The 22,997-nt window shown below is 44.7% G+C and overlaps 1 protein-coding gene across 9 annotated transcripts in view; it reads right to left on the reverse strand.

Annotated features, from left to right (window-relative positions):
• Positions 1–22,997, reverse strand: part of NEK1 (NIMA related kinase 1) — a 312,305-nt gene that overhangs the window by 83,717 nt on the left and 205,591 nt on the right. For 8 of the 9 annotated variants that reach the window (XM_033942234.1, XM_033942215.1, XM_033942206.1 and 5 more), the window contains 2 exons: positions 17,478–17,627; positions 5,912–6,118 (listed from right to left, as the gene is read on the reverse strand). In XM_033942234.1, the coding sequence (XP_033798125.1) occupies positions 5,912–6,118; positions 17,478–17,627 (357 nt within the window). The remainder of the gene's footprint in view (positions 1–5,911; positions 6,119–17,477; positions 17,628–22,997) is intronic. The other variant, XM_033942264.1, reaches the window with a different exon arrangement.

Consider the following 22,997-nt stretch of genomic DNA (forward strand, 5'->3'; position numbering starts at 1 on the left):
AGGACAAGCAGGCAGGTATTCTCACTAGTGGGTGACCTCCAAGCTAACCTCAATGGGATGGAGGGAGAGTTGGCAACTTAGGAAAATAAATTTTGTAACACTGTTTGGCCAAACTGTCCATCCCGTCTGGAGAAAGTATCCAGACAATAATGCGAGGTGAATGTATGAACCGAGGACCAAGTGGCAGCCTTAAAAATCTCCTCAATCGGTGTCGATCTGAGGAAGGCTACAGAGGCTGCCATTGCTCTGACCTTATGGGCTGTGACCTTACAGGGAAGGGATAATCCAGCCTGGGCATAGCAGAAAGAGATACAAGCCGCCATCCAGTTGGAGATGGTGCGCTTCGATACAGGTCGTCCCAACTTGTTTGGATCAAAGGAGACGAAAAGTTAAGGAGCGGTTCTGTGTGGTTTGGTGCGATCCAGGTAGAAAGCCAAAGCACGTTTACAGTCCAGAGTGTGAAGAGCTGATTCTCCATGATGAGAATGAGGCTTCAGAAAAAACACTGGAAGTACAATGGATTGGTTGAGATGAAATTCAGAGACCACTTTAGGCAGGAATTTCGGATGAGTGCGGAGGACCACCTTGTCATGATGGAATACTGTGAAAGGTGGATCCGCCACTAAGGCCTGAAGCTCGCTGACCCTGCGAGCAGACGTGAGGGCCACCAGAAAAACCACTTTCCAGGTGAGATACTTAAGTGGAGCCCTGTTGAGAGGTTCAAACGGAGGCTTCATGAGTTGAGAAAGGACAACATTGAGATCCCAAACCACTGGAGGAGGTTTGAGAGGAGGATTGACATGGAAAAGGCCTTTCATAAATCTGGAAACCACAGGGTGAGCAGACAGAGGTTTCCCTTGTAGAGGCTGGTGGAACGCCGCAATAGCACTCAGGTGGACTCTTATAGATGTAGACTTGAGACCAGACTGAGATAGGTGTAGAAGATAGTCCAATACAGAGGATAGGGAGGCTCACTGAGGCTCCTTGAAATTGGAAACACACCAGGAAGAAAATCTAGTCCACTTCTGGGAGTAGCATTGTCGAGTAGTAGGTTTCCTGGAAGCCTCCAAGACATCCCTCACCGCCTGGGAAAACTGGTGAGGGGTTACGTTGAGAGGAACCAAGCTGTTAGGTGGAGAGACTGCAGGTTGGGATGAAGTAGTGATCCTTGATGTTGAGTAAGTAGCGAAGGAAACACTGGAAGAAGGACCGGTTCCCTGCTGCTAAGCTGAAGTAGAAGGGAGAACCAAGGTTGTCTGGGCCACCGAGGAGCTATTAGAATCATGGTGGCATGGTCGAATCTCAACTTGACCAGAGTCTTCTGGATGAGAGGAAATGGAGGAAACGCATACAGAAAGCGATTCCCCCAATCCAGCAGAAAGGCATCTGCCTCGAGGCGATGAGGAGTGTAGATCCTGGAGCAAAACTGAGGCAGTTTGAAGTTGTGGGGAGCCGCAAAGAGGTCTATCTGAGGCGTCCTCCATTGTGCAAAGATCTGATGAAGGGAGTTGGAATGGAGTGTCCATTCGTGAGGCTGGAGGAGACGACTCAAGTGGTCTGCTAAGACATTGTCCTTCCCCTGAATGTAGACAGCTTTGAGGAAGGTGTTGTGGCGAACCGCCCAATCCCAGACTCTGAGAGCTTCCTGACAGAGGGAAGCCGAGCCCGTGCCCCCCTGTTTGTTGACATAATACATGGCGACCTGGTTGTCTGTGCGAATGAGGACCACCATGTCGCGAAGCAGATGTTGAAAAGTTTGAAGAGCATAGAGGATGGCTCTGAGCTCCAGAAGGTTGATTTGATGGAGTCGGTCCGCACTGGTCCAGAGTCCCTGAGTGCGAAGCCCATCCAGATGAGCTCCCCATGCATAGGTCGAGGAATCGGTTGTGAGAACCTTTTGGTGGGGAGGAGTGTGAAACAGCAAACCTCTGGATAGATTCGAAGAGGTCATCCACCAAAGTAGAGACTGCCGAAGCGCAGGAGTGACTATGATGTGTCGAGTCAACGGGTCCGACACCTGAGTCCACTGAGAAGCCAGGGTCCACTGTGGAATTCTGAGATGGAGCCTTGCGAAAGGTGTCACATGAACTGTAGAGGCCATGTGCCCCAGGAGGACCATCATGTGTCTCGCTGAGATAGACTGGCGAGAAGATACAGACTGGCAGAGATGAAGAAGAGCATCCAGGCGCTGAGGAGGAAGGAATGCTCGAAGCTGAATGGTGTCCAGTACCGCTCCGATGAAGGGAAGGGACCGGGTAGGCTGCAGATGAGATTTGGGGAAGTTGATCTCGAAGCCCAAACTCTGCAGGAAGCAAATCGTGGCCAAGGTCGCCGAAATGACCTCTGGAGCTGAGGGGGCCTTGATGAGTCAGTCGTCGAGGTAGGGAAACACCTGAAGACCCCTGTTCCGGAGTGCAGCGGCCACCACCACCAGACACTTTGTGAAGACTCTGGGAGATGAGGACAGGCCGAATGGAGGCACTTGATACTGCAGATGTAGATTTCCCACCCGAAATTTGAGGAACTTGCGGGAGGCCGGATGAATGGGAATGTGAGTGTAGGCCTCCTTGAGATCCAGAGAGCATAACCAGTCATTCCGCTCGAGGAGGGGGTAGAGAGAAGCAAGGGTTAGCATGCGAAACCTCTCCTTGACCAAGAACTTGTTGAGGACCCGAAGGTCCAGTATGGGTCGCAGGTCGCCCGTCTTCTTCGGAACGAGGAAGTACCGGGAGTAAAACCCCCGGTTGTGCTGGTCCACCGGGACCGGCTCGACGGCCCGAAGCCGAAGTAAGGCCTGAGCTTCCTGAAGGAGAAGGGCGGTCTGTGTCAAGTTGGAAGGATACTCTCTTGGCGGGTGGTCCGGAGGGACCCGATGGAATTGAAGAGAGTACCCTTCTCTTACGATGGAAAGGACCCAGAGGTCGGTGGTAATAGCCTCCCATCGATGATAAAAATGATGGAGGCGACCCCCGATGGGAAAAATAGGAGGATGCAGAACGAGGTCGGTTATGCTCCCTGGAAGAGAGTCAAAAGGGTTGAGTAGCCTTCGGTGCAGCCGGCGGCTGAGGTTTCTGCTGAGCATTCTGGGGAGGCTGTCTCTTCGCCGGTTGTCTCGCCGCTGGAGTCTGCCGTGGAATGTAGCGCCGCTGATAAATCAAAGGCGGTCTACAAGGTCGAGACTGCTGAGGCTTGGGCTTAGGCCGAAGGATAGATTGGAAAGACTTTTCATGATCTGAAAGTTTCTTGGTAACAGTCTCGATAGACTCGTCGAACAGATCGGCGCCCGCACAAGGCACATTGGCAAGTCTGTCTTGGAGGTTCGGATCCATGTCAATTGTTCGAAGCCATGCCAATCGACGCATGGCCATGGAACAGGCGGCAGCACGTGCCGAGAGTTCAAAGGCATCGTACGAGGACTGCATCAGCTGGAGACGTAGCTGGGAAAGGGAGGCTACCACTTCCTCGAACTCGAATCGAGCCTGGGAATCAATGTAGGGAGTAAACTTGCGGAGCACCGGCAAGAAGAACTCCAAGTATGAAGAAAAAAAGAAATTATAATTGAGCACTCGAGAAGCCATCATAAAATTCTGGTAGATTCTCCTACCGAACTTATCCATTGTCCTTCCCTCTCGTCCCGGTGGTACAGAGGCATAGACCTGGGAGGGATGTGAACGCTTGAGAGAGGATTCGACCAGCAGGGATTGGTGAGAGAGTTGAGCGCCCTCAAACCCCTTGTGATGAACAATGCAGTATCTTGCATCCAATTTGCTCGGGACCGCAGGAATGGAGTACGGCATCTCAAAACATCGCATAAATGTTTGATCCAGTAATTTATGGAGTGGAAGCCGAAGAGACTCCGCAGGAGGATTAGGCAAGTGCATGGTGTCGAGATACTCCTTAGAATACCGAGACCCAGTGTCCAAAGTCACATCTAAGTCATCAGCCATTTGTTGAAGGAAGGAAGAAAAAGACAACTGGTCCGCCAGAACCGGCCTCCGAGATGGACTGGATGAAGTGGAAGCCTCAGGATCCAGAGATACTTGGGAGCGACAAGGAGAATAAGAGGTAGATGGTTCTTCGTACTCCGGCCCCTCCGGGGGAGATAAATCCGAGGAGGAGTACCCCAGACGTGGCAGCTTCTTCTGCGGCGAAACCTCAGAATGGCGTGAGGAGTGCCGAGATGAGTGTCTGGATCGATGCCCCTCCCGGTGCCTGGAGGGAGAGCGAGAATGTCGATACTTCGCATGGTCCCCCGCAGCTTCCAGTGAATGAATGGGACTGGAAGCAGTAGATCGAAGGGGCGGGATGGAGGCCGCCTCACGCGATGCAGCCCAGGCCTGGTATGGAGTGCGGAAGAACTCTTCCTGTGATTTACTATGCCCAGGACTTCGATTATCAATCGGGGGAACAGCACCGTGTTGGCGCGGAGGCGTAATGGGCTCTAAAGGAGGCATGTCGCTAAGGGAAGCCCGCCTCGAGGGACCGGCCGCCCTTCGCCGCTCCTCCTCGTCAAGCAACGAGATCGATCGACGAGGAGGAGGGGGAGGGGGCGGTCCGCCCCATGGGATCGGGACCGGGAGGTCACCCTGGATGGAGGCGATTAACCTGGGCCCCATAGTCTGCATGAGCTCGACAAACTGAGCTTCCAGCAGGGACCGCAGCGAAGCCGATATGGAGGGATCCGCACCGAAAGGGGGTCCTCCAGCACGGTCTTCGCGCTCCTTCGTGGTCGAGTGCTTCTGCTTGGAAGCTTTCGGCACCTTAATGACCACAGGTGGAATAGTGGAAGGCGGTACCTGAGCCGAGGAGACGGGGACAGGCACCGGCGCCGAACTCGGGGCCGAAGTCGGAGTAAACGAAGCCGGCTTCAGAAGGCCCGGAGTAGCAGGAGTAGGCGCTGGCTTCGCATGGACAGGCGAAGCGGCCGATGAAGTCGAAGCCGAAGGTTCCTTTGCAGCTTCCATCTTGAACATCGACTCCCACAACAAACAGCGCCGCTTAAACGCCCGCGCTGTTAGAGTGGAACAAGGCCGGCACGATTTCGGGAAATGTTCTGGACCAAGACACTGCAGGCAGCGTCGATGCGGGTCCGTCAGCGAAATCGCGCGCTGGCACTTGCTACACTTTTTAAAACCGTTGATTGGCCGGGACATAGGCCGAAAAAGCTCCGCCACTAGATCGAAGGAGCTGGGCCTGAGCCACGTGGCCGACCCGGCCGACTCACTGGAAGAAAAATTTTTTTTTTTTAAAGAAAAGAAAGAAATTACACGAAAAGAGTAAAAGAAACCCAAAATCATGGAATTTAGAAGGCAAAAAACGGGAATTCAGTCAGCGCAGAATTGAAGTAAAACTTCTCAGCTCCGCGGAAAGAAAAGAACTGAGGAGACACGCCCGGTCTATCGGGCGGGAAGGCACTGGCGCATGCGCGGTGCGGGCATCTCGAAACTTCTAAGTTTCTTCAAGCAAGACATGCTTGTGAGACGTCCGTATCGGGGCTCTGTCGGATGACATCACCCACTAGTGAGAATACCTGCCTGCTTGTCCTGGGATAATTGATAATCAGTGCTGCCTAACACAGTATTTTTCAACCTGTCCTGGAATGACCCCTAGAGAATCTGATTTTCAGGGCATCCACAATGAATACACATGAAACAGATTTGGATGCATTATATCCACTGCATACAAATCTCTCTTGTGCTTATACCTTGTGGATATCTTGAAAACTAGACAGATTAAGGGTACTCCAGGACCATCTTGAGATAAACTACTCTAGTAGTCAGACAATCTTCATTACAAAATAAATGCCAAAATGACAAGACTGATGTGTGAGCAACTCTAAACTACAATTCTAGGCAGCAGTGTTATACATAGAGGTCCCTCTGTACAGCTACACTTCAATATTGACACATACCTTCTGACATGATTTCTGATGTGATAGGCTTGTGAATATCTTGGATGGCTTGTTCCATTGTGTGCGTTGTGTCAGGATCTTTTCTCTCAACCTCTCTGCCATCAACAGCCATGAAAGGCTTTTCGATATCAGAAGATCCTTCCTGCATGTTGTCATCTCCAGATGGCACAGGCTTCTCACATGATCTCTCATGAACATCTGCATCATCTAGTCACAAAAAAATTAATTTTAAAGGAGGTGAACCATGTGCGCACACATTTGCTGTGGATAATACAGGGAGGAGAGAGAAAACATTCCTGTAAAGATGTCATTCTGCCATAGTGTGTGTGGGGAGAGAGAACAACATTTTTGTTAGTCACATATCTAATTTTGAGGCACATAATCTCACAAGGCAGACCAATATGTAGGATCTTCATCAAGAGATGAAATATTACTTTTCCAAAATGCTTCCTATAATTCAGCATATAGGAATGGGGGTTAAACTGGTCTCAGAGCTGCTATTCCACAGTCTTAGAACTTCTGCACCATTATCAAGTTTTCATGCTTGCTAAACCAAGCTGTCATGCTGAATACCAGTTGTAATCATTTTCTTTGACTACTGCACACTTAGTTCATGTCTTTTTCAGTTGCTCAAACTGAGTTACATTCAGGTACAGTGTTTTCCTAAACCCAGAGAGTTTACAATCTAAGTCTGAACCCAAGGCAATAGACAGTTAAGGATTGGCAGAAGGACTTGTAGTTGACTTCTCTGGTAGTCAGGCCACTGCTAACTAATGGGTTACTTAATGTATGTAATAACATTTTAAAGATAGTTTCAGTTTAGTCACACTTATCTGCAGGAAAAGTTCTTACCTAATGGGTTATAATAGGCCTAACTTAATCAAACAGAGCATCTTAAACATGTAACATACATCAATACGTACAAATCAACAACAACTCCCCCCTCGCACCCTTACTAGGAAGCTGGAAGAGACTATGGGCTAGATTCACTAAGCCCACCGAACAAGTCCCGACCACTTAGTGAACCCTTTGCAACCCGGACCTGATTCATTAACCTGCCTCCCAATCCAATTCTGATTCGCGCATGCAAATGAGGGGGAACAGCATGCAAATATAGGCAGGCAGCGATTCACTAAAAAATAAGAAAAAAAAGAAAAAAGAGGAACACCACCTGGGCTGGCCGATCCCAAAACAAGCGACTGATGAGGACCAGTTGCACACGTCCCTGCCGACTCTCCTTATTCATTGCCTCCCTGAAATCCCTGCCAACTTCCAGCCCTGTTCTCTGCCGACTCTCCTGCCCCAAGCTTCCAGCCCTGCTCTCTGCCCTGACTTTCCTGCCCCGATCTTCCAGCCCTGCTCTCTGCCCCAATCTTCCAGCCGTGCTCTCTGCCCCGAGCTCTGCCCAATCCTTCCAGCCCTGTTCTCTGCCCCGATCTTCCAGCCCTGCTCTCTGCCCCGATTCTCCGCCCTTCCCTACAGCGTGAGCCCGTGGTTTTAACCCGCTTTAAACCCGTGGGTTAAAACCATGGGTTTGCAAGTAAAAAGTAAAAAAAAAAAACACAACAACACGGACATCAAACGCATGCGCAGACCATCTACAGGCAAAGTAGATGGTCTGTGCATGCGTCTGGATCACTGGAGAGCGATCTGTGTAGTCGGTGGGGGGCATTCCTCTGATTGCCCCATTTGAATACAGGCCCGTTGTGAATCAGTCGGCCTGCGTCGGATCGGACACGGAGCGGAGTGAATGGGGCAGGTTAGTGAATCTAGACCTATATAAGGAATAACAAACGATATCTGACCAAGCCCAGTATCCTGTGCCCAACAGTGATTAAAGAATAGATCCAATCCTTCTTACAGATAAACAGAGATAACCAGTGGCTTTCCCAAGTCTACAAAGATAATGGTTTTTCCACCATGAGGTTTCCAAGTTTATTAATTATTTATATACTACCTATCAATGGAGGTTTTACATTCAGGTATCCAAGCATTTTTCCCTATCTGTCCTGGAGGGCTCACAATTTACCTAGCGTACCTCGGACAATGGAGGATTAAGTGACTTCAACCCACAACCTCACGGTGCTGAGGCTGTAGCTCTAAACCTAAACCCATCTTAAAACCAGATTTGTTACCGGCTTTTTATCATATCTTTTGGTAACAAATTCCATAGTTCAATTGAGCACTGAATGAAAAAAATACTTTTTCTGATTTGTTTTGTATGTGCTACCTATTAATTAGCTTCATGGAGTGTCCTTAATTCTAGTACTACTTGCAAAGGTTAATAAATAGAGCTAGATATTTAATGCCTCATTAATAATATTAATGCATTAGGCTCCCTGCTTCTGCAGTCTTGCCCCATACCCTCCCCCCAGCAATTCAGCATCTCTCACTCTCTCTTCCCTTCCCTCCACCCCGCTCCGTCACCCTCCCAATTTGCTTTTATGGTTGGCAGCACTAAAGACATGCTACCTCCAGCAAACCTGGAGCCTTTTCCCATCTCCTCTGTTGCAGTTTACTGCTTCCAGTAAGCAATATGGAATAAGAAAGAAGGCTCTGAGCTGGCTGAAGGCAGCATGTCTTTAGTGCTGCCAAGCACAAAGCATGTCTGGAGGGCCATGGAAGGAAGGCAATAAGGAAGAAGAAGAGGTGCTGGACCTAGGAAGGGAGGGAAGACAAAGATATGCTGGCCCAGTGAGGAAGTGATGGGATGGTGCATTGTGGTGTGAGAGGGAAGAGTGAGGCACTAATAGATTAGTTTGTACTTTGCTCCTGAAGAAATTGCAAGTTCTTTTTTTAAAGAAACTTGAATCAGTGTTTTGCAATTAATCTTGTGATTAAAAATCATAATCACAATTAATAAGAGTGATAAAAAAATATAATTAATAAAATTTTAATTAATTTATGAATAACTGATTCACAACAATTATTGTGAGAATAAAATAAAGAAAACTTTTCAAGGAAAAATAATTACATAATAATTTGTCTACAATATTTGAAGCCAAGCAAGGAAAAAAAAAAATCAATAGAGGAAAAAACATACATCAGAAAAAAAAAAATGCCACATGTGGGCAGAACTGCTAGCAGTATTAACAATGAAACTTAGGCATCAAACCTTTATTGCCACATTATTTCTTGCAGGAAATATATTCTAACAATCGCTTAGGATCAAAAAAATATGACAGCCTCATAAATACATGTACAAGGAAAATGAAGCATAAAATTAGCTCCCAGTGTAAGACTCCTAGGCTTAAGGACACTACTTGCCCTGGGTTGGTAGCATGGAATGTTGCTACTCTGTGGGTTTTGGCCAGGTACTAGGGACCTGGATTGGCCACCATGAGAACGGGCTACTGGACTTGATGGACCATTGGTCTGACCCAGTAAGGCTATTCTTATGTTAACTCTTCACACCTCTTCTAGGTAACCTTTGACAAATCAGGAAATTCAAACACTTTTGAACCCCCTTAGCATGAAAATACAAATGCAATACTACATTATAGTATGGTTCCAAGGCAGAAGTTGCTACTAAGGTAGACCACTGGGTAACAATCTCCAATGACAATTCCAGGAAATCAGTAAAAAAAAAAAATCTGTGGATTAATAGACCAATTGATTAGGTTATCTGGAACTAACTGTGAAGGCACAAAGACACATGTGCTGTACCTGTTTTATAAAGGCAACATACACAAATCTATGATTTTATAAAATTGCCTTCCTAGAATCTGCACACAAAGTTACACCAGCTTTGAGACAGGTTGTACACACATCAATAAGATTTTGTAATACGTGTACAAATGCATTTCCTACACCTGCTCTGTCCAGGAAAAAGACCTAGGTGCCATCGTTGCAGTGACAGATAAGAAAGCAAATAAAATGTTAGGAATTACCAGAAAAGGAATGGAAAACAAATCTGAGAACATTATAATAATGGCTTTATATTACTTAATGGTGCAACTGCATCTTGAATACTGTGTGCAATTCTGGTTGCCACATCTCAAAAAGATATAGTGTAATTAGAAAAAGGTACATGGAAGGGTAACAAAAATGATAAAAGGGATGGGATGACTTCCCTATGAAGAAAGGCTAAAGCAGCTAGGGCTCTTCAGCTTGGAGAAGAGATGACTCAGGGGAGTTACGATAAAGGTCTACAAAATACTGAGTGGAATGGGTAGATGTGAATTGCTTGTTTACTCTTTCCAGAAATACTAGGACAAGGGGGCATATGATTAAGCTACTAAGTAGTAAATTTAAAACAAAACGGAGAAGGATATGGCGATACTCAAGAGGGTTCAGAAAAGAGCGACGCGATTGATAAAAGGTATGGGAAACCTTTCATATGCTGAAAGATTAGAGAAACTAGGGCTCTTTTCCCTGGAAAAGGGGAGGCTTAGAGGGGACATGATAGAGACTTACAAGATCATGAAGGGCATAGAGAAAATGGAGAGGGACAGATTCTTCAAACTTTCGAAAACTACAAGAATGAGAGGGCATTCGGAAAAATTGAGAGGGGACAGATTCAGAACCAATGCTAGAAGTTCTTCTTCACCCATAGGGTGGTGGACACCTGGAATGCGCTTCCAGAGGGTATGATAGGACAGAGTACAGTATTGGGGTTCAAGAGGGGATTAGATGATTTCCTGAAGGAAAAGGGAATAGAAGGGTATAGATAGAGGATTACTATACAGGTCCTGGACCTGATGGGCCGCCATGTGAGCGGACTGCTGGGCATGATGAACCTCTGATCTGACCCAACAGAGGCACTGCTTATGTTCATTCAATGTGTAATTAAATGCTGGACTTCGTTTCCAGAAAATGCGGTGAAAGCAGTTAGCTTAGCAGGGTTTAAAAAAGGTTTAGCTAATTTCCTAAAACAGAAGTCCATAACCCATTATTAAGATGGACTTGGGGAAATCCATTCTTATTCCTAGGATAAGCAGCATAAAATCTGTTTTATTCCTTGGAATCTTGCCAGGTACTTGTGATCTGGGTTAGCCACTGTTGGAAATAGGATATTGAGCTTGGACCTTCGGTTTGTCCCAGTATGACAACTCTTTATATTCAGCTCACAAAAGATGATTGGCACATTTACTGAAATCTGACATCACAGGTGTATGATCTCAATTAGGCGGAACCCAGTTTCTGTTCATCCTATTATACACCAGTGCTCTGACTAACCCACAACTACACATACCTTGTGTACACAGTCAATGTTTGCAAATAATGAAGTACATAACTCCCAGCAGATCATTGCTGAGAACAGGTAGTCTTAGGGTTACCATATGGCTCCAGAAAAGGATGACATTCTGGGGAAAGAGCAAGCTATACAGGAAGGATGGACTCCACCTCAGCAAAGACGGAACAAGGCTACTTGCAAGCAACATCAAGCAAGAAATTGAGAAGTTTTTAAACTAGGAAGAAGGTGAAAGCCGACAGTTGACCAAGAGTCGATGGTTCGGGAAACGGTATACCCAGAGGATACCGTACAGGAAGATTGCGGCGAAGACTCACTGGATCATAGGCAAGGCAGAAATCCTGACGGATCAAAAGGGATAAAAGAGGGAAGGAAATGCAAGAAAGTAACAGGCCTCAAATTCAAGTGTATGTACACGAACGCAAGAAGCCTAAAGAATAAGATGAAGGAATTGGAAGCTATGGCACAAAAAGATAACCTTGACATCATTGGTATCACAGAAACATGGTAGAACGAGGAAAATGTCTGGGACACTGTGCTACCGGGCTACAAGCTATACTGCAGAGACAGAGTGGATCAAAAAGGTGGGGGTATTGCCCTATACATCAGAAAGGGAATTGAGTCTACCGGACAGAATACGCCGGATACGAAAAATAAGGTAGAGTCTCTATGGGCCAATATTCCAGGAACAAATGGAATGGAAACGAAGATCGGTATCTACTACCGACCCACGGGCAGTCCGAAGAAACTGATGGAGAAATGACAGACGAGATTAAACACAACTGCAAGGGAGGCAATGCAGTTATCATGGGCGACTTCAATTATCCAGGGATAGACTGGAACCTAGGCACCTCCGGCTGCAGTAGGGAGACCAAGTTCCTGGATGCTGTAGGCAATTGCTTCTTGGAACAACTTGTCAAGGAAAATACGAGAGGAAATGTAATTCTGGACTAAATTCTAAAAGGACTACGAGGACCGGTGCAAGGTATAGAAGAGATGCTGGGAAGCAGCGATCATAATATGATCCACTTCATTCTGGACAAAGGGGCAAAATATCGATCCAGAATGATGGCCACGGCACAGAACTTCCAAAAAGGGAATTATGAAGGGATGAAACTCGTGGTGGGAAAAATTATGAGGAAGAGGATAAGCACTGTAAAAATGCTAGAGCAAGCATGGTCTCTTTTCAAGGACACAGTCACCGAGGCGCAAAATCTATATATACTGCATATCAACAAGGGATCCAAGAGGAAAAAGTACAAGGAACCGGTGTGGCTTACTGTAGCGGTGAAAGAAGCAATCAGAGACAAGAAGACTTCATTTAGGGAATGGAAAAGGTCAAAAACGGACGAAAACTGGAAAAATTACAAACAACATCAAAGCAGGTGCCATAAGGTGGTAAGAGGGGCCAAAAGAGACTACGAGGAAAAAATAGCCACGGAGGCAAAAAACTTCAAGCCGTTCTTTCGATATAAGGGGAAACAACCCGCAAAGGAAGCGGTGTGGCCGTTGGATGACCATGGAATAAAGGGAGTGCTAAAGGATGACAAAGCCATCGTCGACAAACTGAACACATTCTTTGCATCTGTATTTACTTAAGAGGATATACACAACATACCGGAAGCTAATAGGCTATACGCAGGAAACTAAGACGAGAAACTGACTGGGTTGACGGTCAGTCTAGAAGAGGTATGCAGGCAGATTGATAAGCTTAAAAATGATGAATCCCCTGGACCGGACGACATCCATCCGAGGGTAATCAAGGAACTGAAATGGGTTATAGCTGAACAGCTTCAACTAATAACCAATCTGTCGATCAAATCAGGAAGGATTCCGGAAGACTGGAAAGTGGCGAATATTACGCCGATCTTCAAGAAAGGTTCGAGGAGAGATCCGGGAAACTACAGACTGGTGAGTCTGACCTTGGTACCGGGAAAGATGGTAGAGGCGCTGATAAAGGACTGCATCATTGACCACCTTGATGGACACAATCTGATGAGGACTAGCCAGCACAGCTTCAGCAAAGGAAGATCTTGCTTGATGAATTTGCTGCACTTTTTTGAGGGAGTTAACAGGCAGACAAGGGTGACCCAGTCGACATTGTATATCTGGATTTTCAGAAGACGTTCAACAAAGTCCCGTACGAACGACTACTTCGAAAAATTGTGAGCCATGGAATCGAGGGTGAAATATTCACATGGATTAAAAACTGGTTGGCGGATAGAAAACAGAGAGTGGGGGTAAATAGACAATACTCGGACTGGAAAAGCGTCACGAGTGGAGTGTTGCAGGGTTCAGTGCTTGGACCTGTGCTTTTCAACATATTTATAAACGACCTGGAAATTGGTACGACGAACGAGGTGATAAAATTTGCAGACGATATGAAGTTATTCAGAGTAGTGAAGACACAGAAGGATTGCAAAGACCTGCAACGTGGCATAAACACACTCGAGAAATGAGCCACTACATGGCAAATGAGGTTTAACATGGATAAGTGTAAGGTGATGCATGTCGGTAACAAAACTCTTTTGCACGAATACAGGATGTCCGGTGCAGTACTCGGAGAGACCCCCCAGGAAAGAGACTTGGGAGTACTAGTCGACAAGTCGATGAAGCCGTCCGCGCAATGTGCGGTGGTAGCGAAAAGGACAAACAGAATGCTAGGAATGATTAAGAAGGGGATCACGAACAGATCAGAGACGGTTATCATACTGCTGTACCGGGCCATGGTATGCCCCCACCTGGAATACTGCGTCCAGCACTGGTCGCCGTACATGAAGAAGGACACAGTACTACTCGAAAGGGTCCAGAGAAGAGCGACTAAAATGGTTAAGGGGCAGGAGGAGTTGCTGTACAGTGAGAGATTAGAGAAACTGGGCCTCTTCTCCCTTAAAAAGAGGAGACAGAGAGGACATGATCGAAACTTTCAAGATAATGAAGAGAATAGACTTAGTGGATAAAAATAGGTTGTTCACCCTCTCCAAGTTAGGGAGAATGAGAAGGCACTCTCTAAAAGTTAAAAGGGGATAGATTCCGTACAAACGTAAGGAAGTTCTTCTTTACCCAAATAGTGGTGGAAAACTGGAACGCTCTTATGGAGGCTGTTATAGGGGGAAACACCCTCCTAGGATTCAAGCCAAAGTTAGACAAGTTCCTGCTAAACCAGAACGTACGCAGGTAAGGCTACATTCAGTTAGGGCACTGGTCTTTGACCTAAGGGCCGCTGTGGGAGCGGACTGCTGGCCACGATGGACCACTGGTCTGACCCAGCAGCGGCAATTCTTATGTTCTTATCACTTCCAGGTTTTACTTCCACTGCTTTCAATGGAAGTAAAACCCAGATGTCTCAATCTGTCCTCCTTTTTCTGGTATTCTTTATTGAATCACAGCTCTTTTTATTTTATATTATAGCTATCAAGCTAACATGTTAAAAACAAACGTTTATCATTCTCAGCAAAATATTGATTCAGTTTCCAGTAACGCTGAAACGAGTCATGTGATTAGATGGTATATCACAATATCTAGAAATTCCAGCCATTTACAACACCCATGGCGGAACAAGTATAAAAGTCAATAGCAGCGTTAATGGATTGTGCAACTCGTGCAAATTGTGCAAAAAATTTTTTGTAATGTGCTGAAGTGCTATTAAAGTGCTGGTTAAAGTGCCATGTGCTTTTTATTTCAATGCCTGGCCCCCCGACCCAGGTTTCGTATTCTTCGTCAGGAGGGGTCTAGGTAAAAGCAATCTAACATTAAAAACATTACAACAATAAATCAGATACACACTCAAACTTACAACTGAATCTCGCCAATCTTATATCAAATATCAAAACTTCTCTACTATCAATATAAAGTTGTTAAACATACCTTCTCAGGCAATCTATATCGGGGAACGACACCGGAAGAAGAACTGGCTGAAGTTGCTTAAACTCCCGGATATAAATACGTACGCACACACTAGTACACCCGTCTGGTTAAAATGCTGCAATTAAAGCAGCGGAAGTGACGTTATATCCGAGGGCACCACACATATACTTACATATTTAACCACTCGATTTCAGAATTTAAACCGTTAGGAGATAAGGTATTCCAATTGTAAATAAAACGTTGTTCTTTCTGCAATAAAAGTTTACAGATGTCTCCTTCATATTGATCAATATGTATAAGCACTGTATATCTGAGATCTTGTAACGAGTGATCCTCCCTCAACCAGTGATCGACCAGAGGGGCGGACTCTCTGCCCCTGCGGATATTGCTGAGATGTTCAACAATACGAGTTTTAATTTTTCTACTGGTTTGACCAATATACAACAAACCGCAGGGGCAGATCACGCACTAGAATGGTCTCCGGACTCAAGAGTCTCTCATACGAAGAAAGACTGGGCAAACTACAGCTATACACTCTTGAGGAGCGAAGAGAAAGGGGAGACATGATTGAGACATTTAAGTACATCACAGGTCGTGTCGAGGCGGAAAGCGATATATTCTTCCCCAGGGGACCCTCGGTCACAAGGGGGCACCCGCTCAAACTCAGAGGAGGGAAATTTAATGGTGACACCAGGAAGTATTTCTTCACAGAAAGGGTTGTAGATCACTGGAACAAACTTCCAGTGCAGGTGGTCAAGGCCTCCAGCGTGCTAGACTTTAAGAATAAATGGGACATCCACGTGGGATCCCTATGGGGGTCGAGCTAAGGATCTGGGTCATTAGCACTCAGACTTGATGGGGTGGGTCAGAAGAGTGGGCAGACTTGATGGGCTGTAGCCCTTTTCTGCCGTCATCTTTCTATGTTCTATGTTTCTATGTTACACAACTCCCTGGGAATCACAGTTGGTGCCCATAGTGAGATCAAATTTCTTACCCTGTGAGTTTAGAATAGATATGGAGGGTTGACCCCATATAAATCTGCAAGTACTGCAGTGACCACAAGATTTATGAGCTGATAATCTTTGTCTGCAATAAGTTCGCCTCCTGTATCTAAGCTTTTCACCCAAGTTACGAGCCCTAGTAAAGGCAAATTTAGGTTTATCCCTAAGTGAAGAATGGTATTGAACTATGGGCCAGTATTTTAAAATTATTTTCTTAATAGCGTTACTGTTGCTAGTAAATGGTAAAACACACACCGTATGAGAGTCATTATCCTTCTCTGTTGGTCGCATAAGCCAAGAACGATGACAGTTCTTGGCTCGCTTCCAGGCTCTTTTGATAATTTTTTTAGGATAACCACGTTCAACAAATTTGTGTTACAAATCCATAGCTTGATTATTAAAATCAATTTCATCTGAACAAATTCGGCGTATGCGAAGAAATTGACCCACTGGAATGCTATTCTTAAGTGAACGAGGGTGAAAGCTTTGATACTGGAGGAGAGCATTGCGATCAGATGGTTTTCTGTGTAGACTGGTGGAGATAGCTTTATCATGAATATAAAGGCTAATGTCCAAAAACGATATACGGACCTTGTCCTTCTTATACGTAAATTTGATGTTGGGGTCCTTCTGATTAATTTCCTTTTTCTGGTGCCATATGTAATTCTAGGTAGTCTGCCTTTTCACAATGGGGTGCCATAGCTCAAAGGGCATAGGATCCTATTAAACTAAAACTTCCTGCAGGCTTCAGTTATAAAATTCCTGATAAAATACTATAAAAATCTTTAATAAATTAGAACTTTGTTCTGCTCTGTTTAAAATTTTCCTTTCTGTTTGCACTCTGAGGATGGGTGTACTCCTCGCACTCCTGTTCAGGGGTGGGTTAACCTTCCCAGTACACTGAAAACTCGCACTCTCCTCCTGACATCTTCCCCTTTCTGCTCTTCCACTCTGAGGGGGTGTGTGTGGGGGGAACCCCTCCTACAATCGCGCTCCATGTCGACATGGTCCCAATGTTAACATTGTCAACCCCCCCACTACACTTAGAATTGCACCCCAAAAATCCCACTCCCTTCATGCGCACACTTGTTGTTACGTGCATCTGATGGAGCGGAATTGTCGGGGTGCAATTGTCCTGTGCGGTATTGACAGTGTACCATTATATACTGTACATGTACTTATTTTTTACCTGGGGCAATAGAGGGCTAAGTGAGTTGCCCAGAGTAAAATACCACATTTTAAAGTGAAAATCTGTGGATTCTTTCACTTTGAAAACTGTGAATATATTTTACAACTAAAAATTTGAAAACTGTAAAATAAAATGTGCATGTAGTGCAATCCTCACCCAAATCCTGCTCCTAGGAAAGCCTCTGCTAAATGTAGAACAGTGCACATATTTTTATTTGCATGCAGAATGGCCATAAGTAGGGCTTTGAAAATTGTTCTCCCTTTGTGCAAGATGTCTCACCTCATTCTAAAGGTGATTGAGGCTTGCATGGCTTACCAGAGAGAATGGTTCCTTGCAGCATTTCAGTCTGAGATTGAAGCTCTGCTTCACCAAGAACCCGTAGCAAAGAGTCAGCAGGGCCCCTGCCCCAAATACGCCTGGGTTGCTCCCCTACATCCAATTTAATAACTTCCCCAACTGTCAGGTCTATAGGAAAGAGTCAAAGAGAAAGAGGTCTGATGACAAATGCACCATGGATGGGATGCTACAGAAAACCAGACTTTCAATGATCATTAGACATTAAAATGACTTGTCCTCTGCTGCTCGGCACTTACATTCAGTGAGCAGCAGAGTTTGACAGTGGCAGCTCAGGCAAGTCCAGAAATTATGGCATTTCTATTCTATTTATCTGCTCTATAGAATCGAAGGCAATTTGCAATCAAAATAAATTAATATGGAGCCCAACTCACAATACAAAACAGTAAGAAAAATTCTAATTGTTTACCACTTAGGTTTGGAGATAGGTGGGATAGAAATTTTTACATAAATAAAAATAATATACCCGTATAGCAATCACTTACCTCAATCTCAACTGTTACTGGACACAAGCTTTTCTCAAAAATCTTATGTTATTGCTTTGTTTTATGTAAATCATGCCAAGTACTTTTTGGAGCAGGGAAATGTAAAAAAGATGTGGAAAGAAAGCATTTGATTTCATTTTTAGACTTTCTCCCTGATTCATTTGAAATGGTTATTTTTAAGCATGCATTAAATCTTTTTAGAAGACATATTAATTAACTCAGCTTATGAATAAACACAGGTTAATGGGCATTAAATCAATTTAGTGAGCACTAAATTTTAAGGCAAGCTAATGAACGCACATCCCTACACAAAAGAAATGGGAAATGAAATCAGAAAAGAAAAAATGTGGCCGTGCCTCCTAATTTTCTTTCCTTAAGTTCAGCCATTTCAGTCCAGAACTCATGGGCTTATGCCCCCAACCATCAGATGGAAGACAGATGAGAGCTGTGGCCTTTATCCTACAAAATAAGCAGACCATCAGACAAATGGTTTGACGCCGAACTCCTACACCTAAAAAGGCATTGCAGACAACTAGAAAGAACATGGAAAAAACAGAAACAAGACCACAATAAAACAGAATGGAGATCCCAAATCAAACAATACAAAATCAAACTGAAGGAAAAACGTAAAGACTACTACTCCAAACTCATTGGCACTGAAAAACCAGACACCAAAAAACTTTTCAGCATTGTAAAAAACCTCACAGATACCAAACCCTTCCTCGCCACCCAAGGAACCCAGACTCCATCAGCTTCACAACTATCGGACTACTTCAAAAATAAAATCATCACAATCAGAGCCACATTCAACAATTCTCAAAATATCATAGAAGAGATACTAATAAAACCCACAAAAGACGAAGCCATCTCAGCAGATAGGACCTGGACCAACTTCCCAACGACACAATGGTCAGACCTGGACCGGCTGTACAAAAAATACAGCAAATCCTCCTGTGATTTGAACAACTGTCCTCATTACCTATTAGCAACAGCATCCACCAAATTCATCGCTTGTCTCACGCTATGGTTGCAAACCACTCTCAAGGAAGGTCAGTTCCCTCCAGAACTTGGCAAAATCATAATCACCCCCATACTAAAAGACCCCAAAGGCCCAATAGACAACCCAACAAATTATAGACCAATCGCTTCTATACCACTATACATCAAACTCATAGAGGGTCTAGTAGCACAATATCTATCCTACTACCTAGAAGACCACCACATTCTGCATCCAACTCAATCTGGTTTCAGAGCTAATCACAGCACAGAAACATTACTGGTATCTTTACTTGATATAGCCCGACAGCACCTCAGCAAAGGAAACAAGTTACTAATCATCCAACTCGACCTTTCAGCAGCATTTGACTTAGTAGATCATCCAATACTTCTCCAGACACTAGATGCCATAGGAATAACTGGTAAAGTTCACAACTGGTTCCAAGGATTCCTTCAAACAAGATCATATAGAGTTAAGTCAAAAGATATTTTATCCGAACCCTGGACAAACCCCTGCGGAGTACCACAAGGATCCCCACTATCGCCCATACTATTCAACCTCTTCATAGCTTCCTTAGGCACTGCCCTAGACGCCCTAAATATAACTTCTTTCAGCTACGCAGATGACATAACCATCATTCTCCCATTTGACATCCAAGACCCCAGCTCCAATGGACACCTAAAAACAACACTGGAAACAGTAGAAAAATGGATGATGAACCATAAGCTGAAACTGAATGCGGAGAAAACCAAATTCCTACTACTAGAGAAGGAACAAAAGCCATCTATAACAGAACTGGAAGTAAACGCAATCAAATATCCCATACAGAGCACTCTCAAAATTCTAGGAATACAATTAGACAGATGCTGCACTATGCAGACACAGATACACAAAGTCATACAGAAGGCATTCTTCACCATGCGAAACCTAAGAAAAATAAGAAAGTTCTTTACCAAAGAACACTACAAGATCATTGTACAATCCCTCACACTCAGTACCTTGGATTACTGCAACAGCCTATACCTACCATGCCCAAACAACATGATAAAACAACTACAGACCGTTCAGAACACAGCCATCAGACTCATCTACTGTCTCAGCAAATTTGACCACATCACTCCCGCCTATGTAGACTCTCACTGGCTTCCGATAAAAGCAAGAACTCAATTCAAGTTCTATTGCCTACTATTTAAAGTAACCCATGGAACTGCCCCCTGTTACCTAAACAACCGCCTATACCGCTACCACTCATCCAGATCAAGAAGAACTCAAAACCTATTCACCTTCCCCCCTCATAATGGAACCCGACGTAAGAAACTATACGACAGCCTTCTAGCGACACAGGCAGCGAAAATTGACCCCACCATCACCAAACTAATGATCAACACAACAGTCATCAAAGTGTTTCGAAGAGAAATCAAAACATTTCTATTCAAAAAACACGTCCTTACCAACTAATATCCTCCCCTTTCGCACAAGCTCTCCCTCTATTGAATAACACATTAGTCATCTCCTAGAACCTGTCCTTCCAAACATATTCTGACTCCTATATAAGCATTTACCTCACTATCCAACAAACTTCTTACGTCATTATTAGGTAACTTCTAGTCTGTAACCCGTATATACTGATATTCTCTACTGTATCCTGTTATCACTTGATTCTCTGCTATGTAATTCTTACAATTGAATCCTCTACCACACCATGTAAAGTACATAAATCACTGTTATGTAATTTCTCTAGATAATCGTTGTTACGCAATTCTCTCGGTAATGTCCAGATCTCTTATAATTTGTAATCCGCCTAGAACCGCAAGGCACAGGCGGAATAGAAATCACTAATGTAATGTAATGTAAAAGGCACTGTACAGTATCAGATAACTAGTATTCCTATAATAATTTTTTTTTAAACCCTTCCCAAAAACTTTTCTTCTCTGGAAGGAAGGGAATCCAGAGGACTTAACCAGAAATACATCTCCTTGAGAGAAACTTGAAAATGTCTCAGTGTCAGGCAACATCATAAAATAAACCAAAGGTTATTGAGTGAACTAAAAGGTCATAAGCAAGTAATAGGGAGAGACGACTGATCTGGCTGGACATAAAGAAAGAATATGAGCAGGTAAGACCAACTTTTTCCTTTCATCTACCAGACCAGTTCAGAACTCATGAATTGCACACCACGCAAAATGTGGCAGCCCAATTAATATTTACAAATGTAAATGTGATAGCATTTCTCTTTTTGTGCACTACACTGGTTGCTTGTTGAAGCCAGGATAATGTTCAAACTATGTATGCTGGTATTTAAAACCCTGCATGGTGCAGTAGCTTTAGAAGTTAGATTTATTATCCTTACCACAGAAATCTGTTAACCAAGTGACCTGGAATAGACTGGATTTGAAACGGATGGGCCATTTGGCCTTTATCTGCCATCATGTTTCTGTGTTTCTAAATCCAGAAGATATTAGATCAAAAAGGTCATTTTCCCTGCCCTTTTCATATCAAGCTGCTAAGATCTGAAATACCTTACCTTTAAAAATAAAACAGTTAACTAATTATTCAGTACACAGGAAGGCAGTTAAAAAACTTTTTGTTTCACAAATATTTGCTTTCCAAGTTGTAATTGCTTTAAATAATGTTATTTCCTAGATATGCCTAGTTTCTTTTTTTTATTGATAACTTTTATTGTAAAAAGCAAAAGAAAACATACAAGAAGATAGGAGTGCAGTGGCTCTTCAGCATTCCCTGCCACAAATAGTAAAATCAACATACGCTATAAACAAGCATAGCCCCCCTCCCTGCCCCCCCCTAGCAAGAAACTACAATCCCATCTCATTAGGGACCAGATCTACGTTTCCAAGTCACATAACAATGCCATATGCGGGCAAAATGTCCCAAACGATGATATTTACGAGCAGTAAGCTGGTACACAAAAACCAGTTATCCATCTTTGCTATCACCCTAGCACATTCAGACGCCTGGGGAAGCTTCCAAGAGGAGGCCACCACCAGTCTAGCCGCTGTGAACCAGAGTTTACAAAAAGTAGTCTCTTCCTCTGTAAAGGTAGAGGGATAGTGGTGAAGAAAGGCCAAAGCTGGCTGGAATTTGCATAGAACTTTTGAGGTTGTTGCAGAATATAAGCATTGTGATGTAATGTAATGAAGATGTAATGCTTTGCACGTTTGTGTAAGAGACATTATCCCAGGACAAGCAGGCAGCATATTCTTGACTGATGGGTGACGGCACCGACGGAGCCCCGGTACGGACAATTTTAGAGTGATTGCACTCTAAGAACTTGGAAAGTTCTAGTAGGCCGCACCGCGCACGCGCGAGTGCCTTCCCGCCCGACAGAGGCGCGCGGTCCCCAGTTTCTTAGTTTCCGCGGAGCTAAGAAGACGCGTCTCTTTCAACGGCTGTTGAAAGATTTTTTCGGTATCGCCTTCCCGCTCGCGTAAACCTTTGAGGAAATAATATTTCCTTCATTTTCTTTTTTCTTTTCTTTATTTAAAAAAAAAAAAAACAACCCCACAACTTTGTTTTTTCATTTATTTCAGTTTCCCCGGCGGGGCCTGTTGCCACCATCGAGGCCTCGGCCTTCGATTTAGCAGAAGCCGTTTTCACGTTCATGCCCCCCCAACCCGGGTTTAAGAAGTGCCAGCGGTGTGCGAGGCCCATTTCTCTTACCAACCCGCACAACTGGTGCTTACAGTGCCTGGGTCCTGACCATCGAGCCTCCACCTGCACCCGCTGTGCCACTTTAAAAAAGAGAACTTTAAAAAACCGTCAGATCCAACAACGGTTATTATTTGGTGCCGATATGTCTGATCCAGCGGCACCGGCACCGACATCGGCCCCATCTCAGTCGGCACCCACCTCGTCGACACCGCGCCGGCGTCGCACCCTTCAGGTAAGCCGGCTAAGAAGCCTTCCCCGCTGGAGCGTCCTCCGGTCTCAGTAGCAGCGAGCCCAGTCCTGCCGACCTCGAGGCGCCCGCGGAAGCGCTCC

This window comes from Geotrypetes seraphini, chromosome 1 (genome assembly GCF_902459505.1).
Source record: "Geotrypetes seraphini chromosome 1, aGeoSer1.1, whole genome shotgun sequence".
NCBI lineage: Eukaryota > Metazoa > Chordata > Amphibia > Gymnophiona > Dermophiidae > Geotrypetes > Geotrypetes seraphini.